General features: G+C 42.8%; 1 protein-coding gene across 2 annotated transcripts in view; it reads right to left on the bottom strand.

Moving 5' to 3' along the window:
• Window positions 1–19,899, bottom strand: part of LOC137063834 (cadherin-7) — a 78,147-nt gene that overhangs the window by 35,609 nt on the left and 22,639 nt on the right. For both annotated transcript variants that reach the window (XR_010901441.1, XM_067435108.1), the window contains exons 3-4: window positions 11,611–11,905; window positions 5,192–5,311 (exon numbers count right to left, since the gene is read on the bottom strand). Coding sequence is in view for 1 of the 2 variants with exons in the window: in XM_067435108.1 (XP_067291209.1) it covers window positions 5,192–5,311; window positions 11,611–11,905 (415 nt within the window). In the remaining variant the exon portion in view is untranslated. The remainder of the gene's footprint in view (window positions 1–5,191; window positions 5,312–11,610; window positions 11,906–19,899) is intronic.

Genomic DNA, 19,899 nt, shown 5'->3' with positions numbered 1-19,899 from the left:
ATATTGTTCAGACAATTATTCAGACAATTTTATTATTATGACAAATCACCAGAGTAGGGGAGACAAACCAAAAAAATATATATTTTAGTAAACGAACAATTACTTGCAACAAATAATGGCTAAAGAAAAGTAAGAGAGATAATGTTAATAATTACTTGAGAAAAAGTAAAAAGAGTATGAATTAAAAGTCTACTCAAGTAGCAAGTTACTTGTTACTTCGGATCTGATTCAGAACGAGCAAGATGATAATATAAGCACATTTTGTTCATAGAGACTGGAACTAAACAGGCTTACTGAAAGACTGGCAAGAGGGAAGCCGCAACAATGGAGAGTATGAGGAAATAATCAACATTCAAGTAGGAAAACCTGCTAGAGACAGCTAACTGTGCAATATAAGTGAGCAAGACTGTAGTAGCACAGATGTTGATGAGATTGTTTGTGTGTGGGCTCGCAAACCCCTCGACTGTCAGAACCGCACGCCTGGCCCCAGATGGGGTCACAGTCTAATCATTATACAGCATCCACTGCTCATATGCAGCGTTTGTGTCACATCTATCCATTCCTCAGCAACATTATCACTTCTCAGATGTGGAACCTCAGATGAATCAAAAGGAAAAAGTCCATGACAGATGAACAATGCCTCAGATACAGCAGCAAATGACACACACACACACACACACACACACACACACACACAGAGACGTGTTGGTTAACACCACAGGCATCAGAGAATAATGAGACGGGTCGACACGCTCCTCTCGCCTCAGGAAAGAGAGAAACTAACAAGCACACCTACAACCTCCTGTCTGAGACTCATACCCAGAGTGCTTTGCAGGTGGCAGCTGGAACCCAGTAGGATGCTGGGTAATGAGACTGCAGCAGGTATGAACACACACACACACACACACACACACACACAGTAAGTCAACTGTCAGGTTTTCTGTCCTGTCCACTGATGTAATTTAGTGTTTGCTAAGGTAATCATAACTATTACTTTGGTTCATATTTAGGGTTGGTCAGAAAAGCAGAATATATTTAGACTACAGTGCACATTAAACTAGAAACTATTTATTGATTTTAGCTCAGCTTTTAATGCAATGAAGATACACATTTTGATGCAGAGACTAACTGATTAAAGAGTTAATGGCAGCCTCATGATGGATCAGATATTTTACGAGCTGGATGACGGCATCACTGTTTTCTCCAGAGCTGCTGTATAGATTAAATGAACTAATTTAATAACTGATGATCTTTACAATGGAACTGAATCAACACTGAACTGACTTCAGCTGAACAACAGAATACATCATTGTCCTGTTTTTACTGTGAAGCTGCTTTGGGTAGGCAGTTTATATACTGGTTGAAAGTCTCTTCACATCCTGATAATAATCAATATTTGAAGTGTTCTATCTTCTGTGGAAGTCAAAAGATATTTGTCCAATCATTGCAATTTGAACGAAGCATCAGTTTATTGTTCGGGATTTGTTGCATCTGTCCACCTGTGCCCAGTGTTGAGGGTTTCATGTGTCTTGTACTGTAATGGTGTCTCACCTCACTCCATGTGCACTTGTGGTCTTGCAGACTTATATGGCCACTGCGCACACGTGTGTGTTCAGTCTACGAGACTCGGTGTCCTGGTTGTGATTTTAGCTCACGAGTGTCCCCATTGCGGCCTCAGTTAGGGTTAGTCAAAGCAGCGTTACATCACCACAGTGTGGACTCAGAGGAAGACTGTGAGGATCAGGGTGCCATTGGGACAGGGCCTTTAAAAGCGTTGCATTCCTCATGTTTCTCTCAAACGGCGTCTATCATGGTGGTTTACAGAGTCTGCTCTGGCTGAGGCGTGGCTCTGAAGATGATCTGAATGGGGGCCGGAATCTCATGCTTTCGGAGCTAGGTTGCTATTGCTAGCCCTTACAAAACTGCTCACCCTAGCTTTAAGGAACAAGCATAAAAAGGAAAACTTAACTTGGCTGCATTGATGACACATCCAGAGAAGAATGGAGGGGTGATGAGGATATTTTTTATCTCCCTTGGGAACATACTGTAAGGGCTGTTCTTTTTTAAGGCAAGAAAACATTAGCAAAACTTTGGCAAAACTACACATACAAAGGAGGTCTAATGGCAAAGAAGAAATGCATGAAGCAGATTGTCATCTGGCATCTTAGCTCAGTTCAAGTCATCTTTATTTGTATAATTTATATATTATATTATTTTTACAAGTCCAATTGTTTCAAAGCAGCTTCACAGTGTTAACAGGAAAATAATGCAACACAATTTGATTCAGTCAATGCGGGTGGATCAGTAGTATACAGGTGCTGCTCATATAATTAGAATATCATCAAAAAGTTGATTTTACTTATTCTATTCAATAGTGAAACTTGTATATTATTGTAAAAGAGTTCGAAGATGGGAAGGAAGGAGGCGGGAACCAGCGAACATTCAACAAACTTTAATTCAAAATAAAAAAACAAAATGAAAGTAAACCGTAAACCGTAACTAAAATAGTAGGGATAACCACACCCTGGATAGGATTGTGAAACAAAACCCATTCAAAAATTCACAATGAGTGGACTGCAGCTGGAGTCAGTGCTTCAAGAACCACTGCGCACAGACGTATGCGAGACATGGGTTTCAGCTTCGCATTTCTTGTGTCAAGCCACTCTTGATCAACAGACAGCATCAGAAGCGTCTCATCTGGGCTAAAGACAGAAAGGACTGCTGAGTGGGCCAAAGTTATGTTCTGTGATGAAAGTAAATTTTGCATTTCCTTTGGAAATCAGGGTCCCAGAGTCTGGAGGAAGAGAGGAGAGGCACACAGTCCACGCTGCTTGAGCTCCAGTGTAAAGTTTCCACAGTCAGTGATGGTTTGGGAAGCCATGGCATTTGCTGGTGTTGGTCCACTGTGTTCTCTGAGGTCCAAGGTCAAGGCAGTGCAAAAACAACCAGTACTTGGTTTAAGGACCATGGGATCCCTGTTCTTAATTGGCCAGAAAACTTGCCTGACCTTAACCTCATAGAAAATCTATGAGGTATTGTGAAGAGGAAGATGCATAACACCTGAGCCGTGTCAGTTAAGTTGAACACACCTAATGAAAGCAGCTGAAGGATAAGGGTTAGGGTTAGGGTTAGGGTAAGGTAGCGTAGGAGCGCTTTAGTAGTTACGACACTACACTCGATTTCTCTCCTCATTTACTCTGCCCCATGCCATCCCAGATGTATATGGATAGACCTTTATCACACTAAAGTGGAGCAGTGTAAAGCTACTTCTGGTCCCATCACAATCCAATCAGAACTAATGTCAGAATCCTCTTGCTGGTGTTTCTGCAGCGATCCGGCTGCTCTAACTCTAAATAACGACACCTCAGGTTTCCCCATTTCCTGACACTAAAGAATAGAGGAAGCATGGGTGAGACGGACATGGCAGGAGGAATGTCCTTCTTTTAAAACAATATGCTGGAGTATGTCCGTGTGTGGTATGGTTTCATATCTTCAGCTGCTGAAATGTGCCAAATCTGCATTCTGAATAATAAATAAGTGTATTTCCCAACTAACCTGCTTGCAATCCAGTGCTCGTCTCCCAATAACAGTGTATTTCTCTTACTGATCATGTTTCATACCTGTTGAATTTACATTGTTTATGAATTTGACTGATAAATACTCTTTCAAAAATCAACCATAGTTTTATTATAGTAAAAATGTAGTAACCATGTTTTTTTGTGGATTGATCACTATAACCCTTAGAAGCTAACCCTAGCCCTAACCTCCATGAGGAGAAGCTAACTCTAGCCCTAACCTCCATGAGGAGAAGCTAACCCTAACCCTAACCTCCATGAGGAGAAGCTAACCCTAACCCGAACCTCCATGAGGAGAAGCTAACCCTAACCCTCCATGAGGAGAAGCTAACCCTAACCCTAACCCTCCATGAGGAGAAGCTAACTCTAGCCCTAACCTCCATGAGGAGAAGCTAACCCTAACCCTAACCTCCATGAGGAGAAGCTAACCCTAACCCGAACCTCCATGAGGAGAAGCTAACCCTAACCCTCCATGAGGAGAAGCTAACCCTAACCCTAACCCTCCATGAGAAGAAGCTAACCCTAACCCTAACCTCCATGAGGAGAAGCTAACCCTAGCTCTAACCTCCATGAGGAGAAGCTAACCCTAACCTCCATGAGAAGAAGCTAACCCTAACCCTAACCCTCCATGAGGAGAAGCTAACCCTAACCCTAACCTCCATGAGGAGAAGATAACCCTAACCCTAACCCTCCATGAGGAGAAGCTAACCCTAACCCTCCATGAGGAGAAGCTAACCCTAACCCTAACCCTAACCTCCATGAGGAGAAGCTAACCCTAACCCTAACCTCCATGAGGAGAAGCTAACCCTAACCTCCATGAGGAGAAGCTAACCCTAACCCTAACCTCCATGAGGAGAAGCTAACCCTAACCCTAACCTCCATGAGGAGAAGCTAACCCTAACCCTCCATGAGGAGAAGCTAACCCTGACCCTAACCCTCCATGAGGAGAAGCTAACCCTAACCCTAACCCTCCATGAGGAGAAGCTAACCCTAACCCTAACCCTCCATGAGGAGAAGCTAACCCTAACCCTCCATGAGGAGAAGCTAACCCTGACCCTAACCCTAACCTCCATGAGGAGAAGCTAACCCTAACCCTAACCTCCATGAGGAGAAGCTAACCCTAACCCTAACCTCCATGAGGAGAAGCTAACCCTAACCCTAACCTCCATGAGGAAAAGCTAAGTCTAACCCTAACCTCCATGAGGAGAAGCTAACCCTAACCTCCATGAGGAGAAGCTAACCCTAGCCCTAACCTCCATGAGGAGAAGCTAACCCTAACCCTAACCCTAACCTCCATGAGGAGAAGCTAACCCTAGCCTTAACCTCCATGAGGAGAAGCTAACCCTAGCCTTAACCTCCATGAGGAGAAGCTAACCCTAACGCTCCATGAGGAGAAGCTAACCCTAACATTAACCTCCATGAGGAGAAGCTAACCCTAGCCTTAACCTCCATGAGGAGAAGCTAACCCTAACCATAATTACTGACACACATCACACATGTCATACGCTCCCAAAACTGAGCATAAAAGTAGCCTATTTGTCCACTTTCAATTTTATTGTATGAAAATATGTAATGTAAACTTTTGAGCTATATTGATGAAATAAATGTAAAGTGACCTGTCTTGGGCTCCACAGAGAAGTACGGGTGTCCATGTGTGATGCTGTAGAGGACTCTGGCACTGTTGCCATACGTGGGGTCATCTGCATCCGTCGCAGTCACCTGGACCACACTCGTGCCTGTGCATTCACAAAACATGCAGAGCAAGATGCTAGTGAGCATGAGAAAAGTGTGTAGCGTACAGCAGAATGTTGTGCTGCAGCTCAATTCAACCCATTTCAAATTCTGAGTTTACTGAAATGCTGGTTGATCTGTTTTTTTCTTGACATTTTGTGACTTTTTATTATTTATGGTCATGAACATGAATACAAAGTGTTTTGACATGCACACACATAACTACTATTTCATTTCTGATGTTCGTGAGTCAATTTGACTCTAATTTGATTATTTTAATATTCTATGGCAATTTTCTTTGGCTTTCTGACCCCAAGACTCAACTAATCTCTGCGATTTTCCATCTGTGACCCTTGGAGAGTCTTTGTTCACTCGAACTCTCTTCCTCTCGTGCATTAGAACGATACAGACACGCGTCCTGTTCCAGGCAGATTCATAACATCTTTAGTTGATTGAACTTATTAATTATTGCCCTGATGGTGGAAATGAGGATTTTCAATGCTTTAGCTGTTTTCTTATTACCTCTTCCTATTTTGTGAAGCTCAACAATCTTTTGCTAGACATCAGGAATATATTCTGTGGTTTTACTCATTCTGATGGATGATTAAGGGAATTTGGCATTTTTGTTTGTTTCCTCATATTTCTACATGAATGGACAATTTCATGTTCCTAGTCACCCTGGTGTGTTACAAAAACATAAATATGAATGAGAATATACTTCAGATACACTTTACTCTTAAGACCTGCAAAGGGTTAGTGTTTTTGTTAAAAGTGCCCCATCCAATAAAAAAGTGCATGTATTGTATTTTCCTAAGTGAACTGACCATGAAACGAAAAAACAAGACAAGCTTGGACTATCTATAAAAATAAGTGGTCTTATCTAGGCAGAGATAAGCAGATATCTGGGCTGTTCTGATTAACTCTGCTTCAGTAACACATACTTACAGTAAGCCAATGTACAGTTTGTTTGCTCATTTCCACCCTCATATAATCTGTCTCGAACAAAACACATTGCATGGGTCAAAGTCTGTGACATTTGCATGGAAGCAAACCGTATGAAAATGTCACAGAGAATAGATGAAGTGTTGTTGATTTGGCCTTGATGTAACGCATTACACTGTCTGAACTGCTGCAGAACAGAGTACTGATACTTTTACCCTACATAAAGCCACTCATAAAAACTAACTTTTAAGATGCTTTAAGAATGCAAAATAAACCCAACAGCAGATGCACTGCCTTCATGTAAACACACACACACACACACACACACACACACACACACACACACACACACACACACACACACACACACACACACACACACCTCTTATATGCATCAAGGCAATGCCTACAGCCATCTGAAGTGTTATTTGATTCTGTCCAGTGTGCAGTAGATTCTGCTGAAGCGTTTTTGATGGCTTGAGTGTCTAATCGCTGTCTCTCCCGCCGTCATCTCTCATTTGTCCATCTTCATTCCAGTGAATGATCACATTCTCAGGTTTCCATTCATTTTCTGTGTTCTAGAAATGCATCTCTGGGGTTTGTAATCAATTCTGTGCTCCAGGCAGCCGACTGTCATCTGACAGTAATGAAAATAAATATACCTTGACTAATTTTTGGAGATGAAACTTTTTCATGTTCCTCCCCCAAACAAGAGCTGAAATCTGACCGTTACGGTAGCAATTGTGAGAATGTGATGTATAGTTTATAGTAAATGATCCACCCATCCATCCATCTTTCATTCCATCTTTCCATCCATCTATCTATCTATCTATCTATCTATCTATCTATCTATCTATCTATCTATCTATCTATCTATCTATCCATCCATCCATCCATCCATCCATCCATCCATCTATCTCGTGTCTCGTGTAATACTCATAGAGCCAGGGATTTTTTGAGGTCCTCAGATTCCCCTTTAGTTGTTGATCTGAAACATCACAGTTAAAGCCACGTGAGGTTTCTGTCATGCCGTGTTCTGTGCGTCTGTTTGCTGCCGCAGCTTCTGACCCGTTTCTGGCTCGCTGTCACTCCAGCAGAACCTGGAGTTTAATCTGTGAGTCTCGTTCTGACAGGTCCTCAGGCGAGCAGCATTACGCTTCAGAATCCTTTAGGAGATCTCCTGAGATCTGAGAAATCAGCTATCTCAACCTTTTGGTTTTGCATCCGTGTTTCTTTCTCTCGTTCTCTCTTGCTCTCATTCTTGTGCTTCTGAAAGCTCGTGGTGATTTTCATTGGCAGTTTGATGTGGGACAGACCGATGCAAAGATATGACACACACATTCAGTGGCTCATAGTTCATCTGGAGAGTAAAAACTCTGTGCCTTAGATATTGAGAAAACCGGCAAAAGCTCGTCCTCTTCCTAACTCACAGGAGTCTTGTAATAATCTCATTCATTTCTTTAGTCATAATAGTCATGTGCCCCAACAAGTAAAGTCATAACATAATAAACGTAAACATTTCTTTTCGGGAGATCTTATGTCTTTTAGCAATTAAATCTATTTGTATTTTCCCATTTTTAAATTATCTTAACTGTAGCACTTTGAGATTTGTAAATGTAAAGTGCAATACAAATAAAATGTATTATATTATTATTATTATTATTATTATTATTATTATTATTATTATTATATTTTTATGAATTATTAGCTAATTATTAATTAAAGCAGACAACTGGAACTTAACCATGAATTAAAGCATATTAGCGCACCCTTATTGTAAAGTGTTACCAGTGTATGTGTACTGTACTATTGTTACAAGCTCGCCAGGCTCCACCCTCTCCACGTCACAACGCTCGCAGTCACCAGAGTACTGATCACACGCACCTGCACATCATCAGCACGCCAATCACCACACACCACAAGCCCCGCTCACGCATTCAGTCACTGTCTGGTCTCGTATGCACATGCATCAGCTTATGCTCACTACCACGGACTCACCTGCATACTTACCTATGTCTCCTTATCTCCCGAGTGTTTCCACGTCTTGTCTCCTGGCTCCTCGTCTCCATCGCTCCTGTGTCTCAGTCTGCCATTCCTTCAGTTAACAACAGCAAAGAGACGTATCGTATTAATCTATTGTCATTCTTCCTGGATCCATCTTGCCTGCATTCATCTCTGCCATACTCATCCTGGTTCATCTCAATAAACTCTGTGTTTCACTGTCTTCAGTTCTCTGTGTCCTCTCTGTTTGTAACAGAAGACCGGACCTACACCGTACACCAGGATGAGCACCCCGGATCCGTTTCAAGAGCTCGTCGATGCTGTATGACGAGCTCTTCCCAGTGAGCCGATCTCACCGATCTCAATCGAGCACTACCGGAAACAACACCGCTTCTTCTTCGTCGATGGAGTGCGCCAGTCCCATGGCCAGACCGGCGCCCTACTCTGGTTCTGCAGAGGATTGCAACGGGTTTCTGCTTCAATACTGCTTCATACTAGTCCTGGAGATGCAGCCGCACTTGTATCCACAGGAATGTGCCAAAGTGGCCATCATCATGTCTCAGTTATCTGGTAAAGCACTCTGATGGGCGGAATCCTTGTGGTCCAACGACAGTCCAGTGATCCAGACCCTGTCAGGTTTCATCACGCATTTCAAGAAGGTCTTTGGGAAACCATCATGGGATTCACCGATCGGTGAGCAGCTTTATCATTTAAAACAAGGTTCTCAGTCTGTAAATGAGTATGCCCTACAGTTCCGTACCCTCGCGGCTGCCAGTGGCTGTAATGAACGATCCCTGATAACGACCTACCGACAGTGTCTGGATCCTCGAGTGCGGCTGCATCTCGCTGTATACGAGGATTCCATCGGGCTTGAAAGGTTCATTCAACTCTCCATCCGCTTCGCCACTCGCATGCAGGTGTGTATCGAAGAGCACCAGGGCCAGCCATCATTCTCTCCATACCTCTGCCAACCAGATGGTGTCCGCTCTCCAGAACCAGCCAACGAAGCCAAGCAACTTGATAACTCAAGGCTGACAGCGGCAGAGGCAGCTGACCCAGGGTCTGTGTTTATATTGCGGTCTCTCCAGGCATTACATCTCCGAATGCCCAGTCCGTCCTCCACGTCATATGGTTAGTGCGATCATTCCTTCCCGAGGAGTCCACGGCTGACATCATTATAGGGCACCCATGATTAGAGCAGCACAGCCCAGTCATCTCCTGGAAAACCGGGGAAGTCCTGAAGTGGGGCGACACCTGTGTCCCGGACTGCTTCCCATCTCCACCGGTACATCCCTCTCCACGTTCCCAAGATCTCCATGTCTGCACCACGTCCATCGTGAGTCCGGTAGAGCGACGTTCAGTGGATGTCCCGTCCTACTACGCCCCTTTCAGTGACGTCTTCTGTCCCCAACGGGCTTCCAAGCTTCCTCCCCATCGGCCATGGGACCGTGCCATTGATCTTCTGCCCGGTGGACTCGCCAACGCCAATGAGTCGCAGATTTGTTGGCCCCTTTACCATCCTGCAGCAGATCTATCCGGTCACTTACAAATTACAACTGCCTCCACAATACCAGATTCACCCCACCTTCCATGTGTCACTGTTAAAGCCTCCCCACCCATCTGTTTCTGTTTCCACAGAGCCTGGCGTTACCCCGGAGCTTCCTCCTCCTCTCCTACACAAAGACGGCACAGCATATCAGGTCAAGGAAATCTTGAGCTCCCGGCGTCGTGTTGGTCAGCTCCAGTATCTCGTGGACTGGGAGGGTTATGGCCCAGAAGAGCGTTCATGGGTACCCCGACATGACATCCTAGATCCAAAATCTCCTCGAGACCTTCCACTCCACTCATCCAGATCGACCGGTGCCATGGGGTAGAGGTAGACCACCACGCTGTCGGGATCTTCAGCCCTCGGGAGATGGCCATGGAGGGGTAATGTTACAAGCATGCCAGGCTCCCAGACACAACGCTCACAGTCACAAGAGTACTGATCACACGCACCTGCACATCATCAGCACACCAATCACCACCAGCACTTAAGCCCCGCTCACGCATTCAGTCACTGTCTGGTCTCGTTTGCACATGCATCAGCTTATGCTCACTACCACGGACTCACCTGCATACTTACCTATGTCTCCTTGTCTCCAGAGTGTTTCCACGTCTTGTCTCCTGGCTCCTCGTCTCAATCGCTCCAGCGCTCCTGTGTCTCAGTCTGCCATTCATCCAGTTATCTACACTTTTATCCAAAGCGACTTACATTACATTTTTAATGCAGACATTTTACATTTTTGTCAATTCTTGCTTTCCCTGGGAATCAAACCCATGACCTTGGCATTGCTAACACCACGCTCTACTGGTTGAGCTACAGAAAAGTTATCTACAGCAAAGACGTATCGTATTAATCTATTGTCATTCTACTCGGATCCATCTTGCCTGCATTCATCTCTGCCATACTCATCCTGGTTCATCTCAATAAACTCTGTGTTTCACTGTCTTCAGTTCTCCGTGTCCTCTCTGTTTGTAACAACTATGTGTACTGTGTTCGATTAACTGAGACTTGTTACAGCACTTGCATGCTGTTGCCCTTGTTTGTTTAGTTGATTCTATTGCTCTCCTCATTTGTAAGTCGCTTTGGATAAAAGAGTCTGCTAAATGATTAAATGTAAATGTAAATATTAAATGAGTAAACTTAGAGTATCATTTGAGTATCTCATTGCCGGACAGAGTGTCCAGGTTTTCGTTAATCAAAATATGGTCATCCTATTTTCTAATTATGTTTTTCACTTCAGTAACAAAGGCATTTTCTTTTTAAACTAGCAATGGCTAAATCTGGGAAGTAGTCTCACACACAAGATTTTTTTCTGTACAGCTTTTGTCTTTGTTTTTGTTCTACTGTAGAGTGCATTTAACAGAGAATAAAATGTCTTTTTCAAAAGACAAAAAATGTATGATAGTTTACACAAAATTCTGAAGCAGCACAACAGTTTCCAACACTGATAATAATCTTCAGTGTATGTTGATCATCAGATCCTCATATGAGAATGATTAGTGAAGGGTCATGTGACTCTGAAGACTGGAGTAATGATGATAAACTCAGCTCAGATCACAGGAATAAATCACACTTTACTATATATTCACACAGAGAACAGATGATCTACACTGGAGGAATATTACACTGCTTTACTGGAGTTATGATCATATTAATGAACAGAAGACACTCTCAGAAACATTACAAACATCTTACTGACCTAACCTTTTGAATAGTAGTTCTTGGCTATTTTTTAAATGTATTTTTATAAAAGGCCTTCAGAGAAAGTAATCATAATCTTTTGAAGATGAGCAAAGTGTGGTTAAATGGACATACCAAGAGGAGCCATCTCTGGCACTCCTGAGGTGTATGGCCCATCTAGAAACGTGGGCTCATTGTCATTGATGTCCTGGACCTTGACGACGAACTCCGACTCGCCCTCCACCGGACGGCTGGATTGGCGGTCGACGGCTTGAGCACGCAGTGTGTAATAGCCCTGTTCCTCTCGGTCCAGACGCTTGGTCGCATGGATGTCCCCTGTGTTCTCATCGATGGTAAAGATAGACGACGCTCCCTCCCCAGTCAACACGTACCGCACATTCCCATCACCCTTATCCACATCTGAATGCAGCTGTGAAAAACATACACAACATGCTATAATATACTGCATATATACAGACAAAACACACACTGCAGCAGGTTATGCTCTGACATTTAGATAACAGCTATTAAACATAATATACAATAACATAAATAAAGTAATAATAATGATAACTTTTTAACTTTTTGCATTTCACTTTTGAAGCATGCACACACCTGGAACTGCAGTCTAGCTGTCTTGATTATTTTCCTCCACATATAAAGTGCTCAGTGCATTTAAAAGTAACAAACGTTTGGTCACGGAGGACCTTACACAGTGTCAGCATTTATTTACAGCATTTATTTATATCTTTGCAATCATACCATATGTGTTTTGAAAAAGTGTGCAAGATCCGCTACCTTTTTTTAATTTTATAATTAATGCCACATCTCCTGCTGCCAGTTGGTGGTGCTGTGGTGCCACATCCATGTGATCAGCCCCCAAGACCAATCATACACCTACAAGACATGTGACACTTCCGCTTTCTCTGTTTTACCATAAATGTATTGCCTTGCCATGGTAAAAACCATTTGAGAAATAAAACAATATGTTTATAAAAGGCCTTCAGAGAAGGCCTCATACTTAACCTCATACTGACTCCTGATACAACACGTACTCCTACACAGATTACCTTTCGGCGTAATCTACGCTCACTCTCTTCCTCTCGCCTATTCACTATGGTTTCATCTTCACTCCCTCCACCTGCTCAGTTCTCAGCACTGGACACTAACAGTGCTACCGACACTCCAACATCCTCCTTAGACAGTTTTTGCCCCCTTTCATCCAGACCTGCCCGCCCCACCCCATCTGCCCGCTGGCTGTCTGATGTTCTCCGTGAACATCGCTCTGGACTCAGGGCGGCAGAGAGGAAATGGCAGAAATCTAAAAACTATACTGACCTTACCTTTTATCAGTCTCTTCTCTCTTCTTTCTCTACAAATGTCTCCACTGCTAAAACAACATACTACCACAACAAAATCAACAATTGCTCTGACTCTCGCAAACTCTTTAAAACATTCTCCTCTCTCCTTTGTCCTCCTCCTCCCCCTCCTTCATCAACTCTTACAGCTGATGACTTTGCATCATTTTTCACAAACAAAACAGCTCTCATTAGCAAACAGTTCTCCTCATCACAAACTGACACGCACATCTCAACAACTAACACGAACACGCTTCCATCCTTCTCTCCGCTCTCCGAGGCAGATATTTCTAAACTCATCCTTTCCAATCACCCTATTACCTGTCCACTTGATCCTATACCCACTCACCTCCTTCAGGCCATTTCTTCTTCAATCACTCCTGCACTCACTCACATTGTCAACACTTCTCTTCACACGGGAACCTTTCCCACAGCATTTAAGCAGGCTCGGGTAACCCCACTGCTTAAGAAACCCTCTCTGAATCCAGCACTTTTAGAAAACTACCGACCGGTATCCCTTCTGCCTTTCATTGCAAAGACACTTGAGCGAGTTGTGTTCAATCAACTCTCTATGTTTCTTGAACGGGACAACCTCCTAGACAACAAACAATCCGGCTTCAAAAGCGGCCATTCGACTGAGACTGCCATGCTCTCAGTAACTGAGGCACTGAGACTGGCAAAAGCAGCTTCCAAATCCTCAGTGCTCATTCTGCTGGATCTGTCTGCTGCTTTTGACACAGTTCACCACCAGATCCTCCTGTCAACACTTAAGAGGACGGGGATCTCAGGATCTGCTCTCCAGTGGTTCAGGTCTTACCTCTCTGGTAGGTCCTACAGGGTGTCATGGAGAGGTGAAGTGTCTAAGTCACATCATCTAGCTACTGGGGTTCCCCAGGGCTCAGTCCTTGGACCACTTCTCTTCTCCATCTACATGTCATCATTAGGTTCTGTCATTCAGAAACACGGCTTCTCCTATCACTGCTATGCTGATGACACTCAACTCTACTTCTCATTTCAACCAGATGATCCTACAGTCAGTGTTCATATCGCTGCCTGTCTGACAGACATTTCTGACTGGATGAAAAAGCATCATCTTAAACTCAATCTTGCAAAGACAGAATTACTTGTTTTCTCAACCAACCCAGCACTTCATCAAAATTTCTCCATTCAGCTTGGTTCATCGACCATAACTCCATCAAGGACAGCCAGGAACCTTGGAGTTGTGATTGATGACCAGTTAAACTTCACTGACCACATTACTGCAACAGCCCGGCCCTGCAGATTTGCTTTATACAACATTAGAAAGATCAGACCCTTCCTATCAGAACAGGCTGCACAACTCCTGGTTCAAGCTCTTGTTCTCTCCAGACTGGATTATTGTAATGCTCTTCTGGCTGGGCTTCCAGCATGCACTATCAAACCCTTGCAGCTGATCCAGAATGCAGCGGCGAGAGTGGTCTTTAATGAGCCGAAGAGAGCGCATGTTACGCCTCTCTTCATCAAACTGCACTGGTTGCCAATGGCTGCTCGCATCAAATTCAAGGCACTAGTTATCGCCTAAGCTCACTTGTTCAGACTTACACACCCTCCAGAAGCTTGCGTTCTGCGAGCGAGCGGCGCCTCGTGGTTCCAAAAAAAAAAAATGTTGTGTATTGTGCTAATTCATTGAGATTTCTTACAGCTCTTACAGGTTGTTGGCCTTGTCTGTTTCGTTGCTTCTATTGCTCTCCCCTTTTTTGTAAGTCGCTTTGGATAAAAGCGTCTGCTAAATGATTAAATGTAAATGTAATGTTTATTTTTTTATCATCTTGAAACTCTCGGCATAACGTTGACCAGTGCTGCGTTACAGTTGTTTTTTTATCATGCCCTTCACTCACTAACTTCCCTCAGTCTCGTAACTCGGATGTGCATCATTGCTTGCGTTGCATGAGTGTCTGGAGGAACCTTTGCAATGGCCTGAACTAGAACGCCCTAAGCCCTTGATCACTTGGAATCCACTATGGAGGTGATTTTATAATATTTGTTTCCTTTACGAAATTGTTTAATGCAGCATTCTATATGTATATGTGTGTGTGTTTTTTAAATGTTTGTCTAAATAATTAATTAGGGATGCACCGAATCCAGGATTTGGGTTCGGATTCGGCCAAATATTGGGCTTTTTGACTGGGTTCGGTTTCTGCCGAACCTTAGAATTTTTTTCCACCAAACCGAACCTGCTTGCACTACGCGATACTGGTCGAACATGATGTAGGCTATGAGAGAGAGAAAATGGAACTTGTGAACAGAATGTGTTGTTTGGCAGTACTTTCAGTCCCAAGAAGGGGAGTGCTTAGGGAAGTCTGCAAGTATGTCTAACAGTGGAGTGGAACGCAGCACAAGAATTGCATAACTCCCCTTTTAAATCCAACAAATCCAAAATATTTATTGGGCTATGGTGTAATTAATATAATTTTTAAAGTTGTCCAGGATGAGGAGAACAATGCATGCACTGAATATAAGTAACCCTAGTGTAAATAGCAAAAATAATGAGGTGACAAACTACTCAAATGTACTTTGTTGCATTTAAAATGCATTTTAACACTAATTACACATCACATCATACAAGCTTTTTGTTTTTCCAAAATAATACATACAATGATTTTTTTCATAATTATGCTTAAGTATACTTTAAAACCAGGGATATCTTGCAACTGCAGCTCTGTGTCCTGAGCAGGTGAGATGTGGCCAGACTCAGCAGTGAAGCAGTGAGTCTGCACATGACAGTCACAAACGAAAGCCGATGAGAGCAACACTGCAGATAAAGAGTATTTCCAACGGGAGCAGCCTGTGGTCAGAAGTTCCTGAACCCATCTAACCCTTCAGGTCACAATCAGGGCATATAAACGCACACTCCAATATGAAACCGATGTAATCTGATTACTTTTGGACTCCTTCAAGGTCACATATATAAAGTCAAGTAAAAAGCACGATCAAAAATATTTGTTATGGATTTGATTTGATGGGGTTAGAGATTAAATGACTGACAAGCATTACATTTTATCTAACATGATTTCTGTGCTAGTCTTATCTGCAAATGTTAAGTTGGTGTTTAGTCCTTTGATAAAGAAAGCCGTTTACTCTGTCCAACCATGCTGTTTCCATGGTCCTGTTTAAAAGCATAATAACTGCGGGCAGCCTCATAATTAACAGCTGAGCTGCGTCTGTTTCTCTCTGTGTCCGAAGAGGAGGATTGGCGTTATTTGCACACACACCGGCTCATGACGGACATTAACCACATCTGACAGAACCACTACCCTAATCAAGCAGATGTCAATATGTCAAAATATTAATCTATTTGATTTTAAAAGAAACCATTGTAATCCTGATAGTATTCCACTTTTTTAACAAAATCTAAAAGTAATCTGATTACTTTGCTTCTTGCTATAACTAACAATTACAGTTACCAGTTTCTGTATCATGATTACTTAACGGCGTTGCATGTCTTCCGTTACTCCGCAACCCTATCCTGGAGACTCTCTCCTCACACAAACTGGATCCCGCCGGCGTTAGCAGATCCCGTCCCCAGACCTCTGACAACACTATTCCTCATCTCCACGGCTCTACATCCTCTGTCAGTGCCCTCTCTCTAATTCCAGAATCCATTTCTCCCATAGACCTTCAAAGATTGAATAATAAGATCCCCTCATGGATTCCCCCGCTTCCCTTCGTCTCGAACAGAGAACCCTACGGCCCGCTCGTGCCAGCTCAGACCCCAGTCCAGACTTCATCGAGCCGAAGGTTCATTCGCTGATTGGCCTATGGCTGATTGTGTTATAGAAAATAGTCACAAGTTTGAAAATCATATTTCATTACCAAAAAGTTTATTTTGACTAATAGACTAATATTCTAAAATATACATTAAATAAAATTAACAGCTAGCTAACAACAACTTGCTTTGCACTTTTTTCTGTTTTCACCTCACTCCAGTCTAAATTAGGCTAAATATTTTTTAGGTAGTTTTTATACACATTGTCATATATAACCTGAAAATACTGGTTACACTTTAGTATGGAGAGCACATATTCACTATTAACTCCTACTTCTGCCTCAATAAACTCCTAATTTACTGCTTATTAATAGTTAGTAAGGTAGTTTTTGTAGCGTTTAAGTTTAGGTATTGGGTCGGAGTAAGGGATGTAGAATAAGCTCATGCAGAATAAGGCATTAATATGAGCTTTAGAAGTGCTCATAAACAGACAATATCCTAATAATACGCATGCTAATACTATAATATAGTTTGATTAGTTAAGATTACATTAGTTAGACTAATAACTAACATGAACTAACCATGATCAATACATTTGTTACTGTATTTATTAATCTTGTGTTTATCTTAGTTAATAAAAATACAGCTGTTCATTGTTTGTATGTTACTTCACAATGCACAGTAACTATGGTAACAAATAGAGAGCAAGACAGCGCTCGTATTGTTAGACGTGAATGCTCTCTCTCTCTCTCTCTCTCTCTCTCTCTCTCTCTCTCTCTCTCTCTCTCTCTCTCTCTCTCTCTCTGTCTCTCTCTCTCTCTCTCTCTCTCTCTCTCTCTCTCTCTCTCTCTCTCTCTCTCATATGCGCCCTGACAAGCACAGCAGTTATTCTATTCTACATCACTTGCCGAACAAATAAGGCTTTGGCAGCAAAAAAAAGGCAGAACGGGAGCACGCGCAGTCTTCTTGAATCGCTTGATTCGCTCAATGATGTGCCAGCTTCATCAAACCTGCCATCTACCGTTCTGGTAATGTGCGTTTGGAATGGAATGATTCGTAGCATTTTTATAATTTTAACGAGTAACTATGCAGCAAAGTACAGATAAGTACAGATAGCGCCTTTTAGTACTTAAGTACAGTAGTGAAGTAGTTCTACTTCGTTACTATCTCTGTCATGAACTGAACAATAAAGAGATCCGAGGCTGTCGAAGCCTCTCCTGCAGTATCTGCAGATCTATTACCCACATAACATCAACTTCACTAATAAACCCATCCGGTAATGCAACAGGTACACTTGTTTGAAGCTAGTATCTTCGGTCTGTCAGTCCAGAAGTGACCACAGCACAAAGACCTGCAGACGAGAGCTCAATAGCTTTGGCTGCGTTACACACAGGTGCCGCTTCCTCCACATCTCCGGCTTTTGTGGCGGAGCTCAATCTTTCTTGTGAATTTCAATAAAATTATCTCTCGTCCCCAGTCATTACTTCATCACTAGCAAATGAACAAGACAACCATCCAAACAAAACGGCTCTCATTACCTTATTTCAGGTCAAAAAGAAGTATTCGATCCGGCCTGGGAAGTCTAACCCTAATTCACAACAATTTACAGTTTATAAATCCACTCAGCCAGGATCCATTAAAGTCTACATTCATTTTTTTAACTCCTCCATCATCAGTGCCCCGCTCTCACAACCCTCAGATCGCTCTCCTTTACAGATCTACACAAATAACCCCACCCATCCCGACACCAGACTCCCGTTAACGCTTCACTATCCTCTGCTCTGGTGTATTTTTTCCCGCACAGCTAGGCCTTTCGTGATAGTCAATAAATCAATTAATCGCACAATAAAAAAAACGAGCTTGATCAGTTTTCCGGCCGCGATAATTTCCATTTGCATGCTTGTTTGTTTTCCTCGTCTCTCTCTCTCTCTCTCTCTCTCTCTCTCTCTCTCTCTCTCTCTCTCTCTCTCTCTCTCTGACTGCGCGCTCCTGGTCCGTTTGGGGTTTAAACTCGAGGCTCAGACTGAGGCGTGAGGAGACGTCATGCTCGGCATGCAAAAGCTCACCAAGCTTTCCTCAGAGATGGTCAAGTTAAGGTTGTTTTGTTTATTTAAAATGTTTTCCGTTTTCAGTGTTAAGTAGTCTTTAGAAATAAAAGTGCATTGATCTTTGAAAAGGTGTACTATGCCATTATCATCATTTTAGATAAAAATGGTCTCAGAAATCGACAATATTATCGGTTATCGCAATAATTTATTTGCCAATTTATCGTCCAGGATAATTTCCTATTGTGACAGGCCTACTCACAGCAGAACCAGGATGCCATGTTCAGTCTGTCACAAACAAAACACAAGCAAAGAAGAAGATCTGTGTGAACTAAAGGAGCGATAGAAGCATTGCTTACACTAACGCTCCAGTGATCAAACATTCATCTGCACGGAGGGCGGAGGGCGGAGATGCACTGAGACTATCGCGAGACTTTGGGTGAGATCCAACATGGCGGCGCACTGAACACCGTATGTAAACAGGAATACATATATATATTTTTCTCCTGCCTAAACTGGTTATTACCTTTCAACAACTCACAACCAAAACCGGACAATATCTGCTCTACCTTCTCCGACGGCCATCTCTTCATTTTTGTCACTATGTCATCCGAACCCAGCAAGAAACGCACCCGCGACGGCTCAACTGAGACTGAACCAGAATCACCTCCCGCTCTCGCTTCCTCTACAGTCACCATCGAGGTCAGTTTACTGCAATCCATAAACAGCAAACTTTCTATACTGGAACATCTTCATGCAGACATTAAGGATTTAAAAGCCAGCCTCGAATTTTCTCAATCACAGATCGACACACTCGCATTAGAAAACCGTGAGTTAAAAGGAACTGTCACAAACCTATCGAACCAGGTTAATCATCTGACCAGCGAAAATCGAATCATGAAAGAAAAATTGCTAGACCTCCAATGCCGCAGCATGCGCGATAACCTAATTTTTTCAGGACTCCCTATACCCAAATCTACACCCGACGACCCGGAGAAAGCAGTTAAAGAATTCATGCAATCATCCCTGAAAATCCCACCAGAGACAGTTAACAGGATTACCTTCCACCGAGTACACCGTCTCACTTCTAAAGACAATAAAAGGCCACCTCCAATAATAGCGAAATTTGAACATTACAAGCATAAAGAACTCATTAAAAGCAAAGGAAAGGAACTGAAAGGCACACCATTTGGTCTGAACGACCAATTCCCTAAAGAAATACAGGAAAGAAGAAGAGCCCTCCTGCCTATAATGAAACAACTCAGACAGGAGGGGA

This window comes from Pseudorasbora parva, chromosome 24 (genome assembly GCF_024679245.1).
Source record: "Pseudorasbora parva isolate DD20220531a chromosome 24, ASM2467924v1, whole genome shotgun sequence".
In the NCBI taxonomy this organism is placed as follows: Eukaryota; Metazoa; Chordata; class Actinopteri; order Cypriniformes; family Gobionidae; genus Pseudorasbora; species Pseudorasbora parva.
This window is presented reverse-complemented; position numbering and strand designations above follow the sequence as displayed.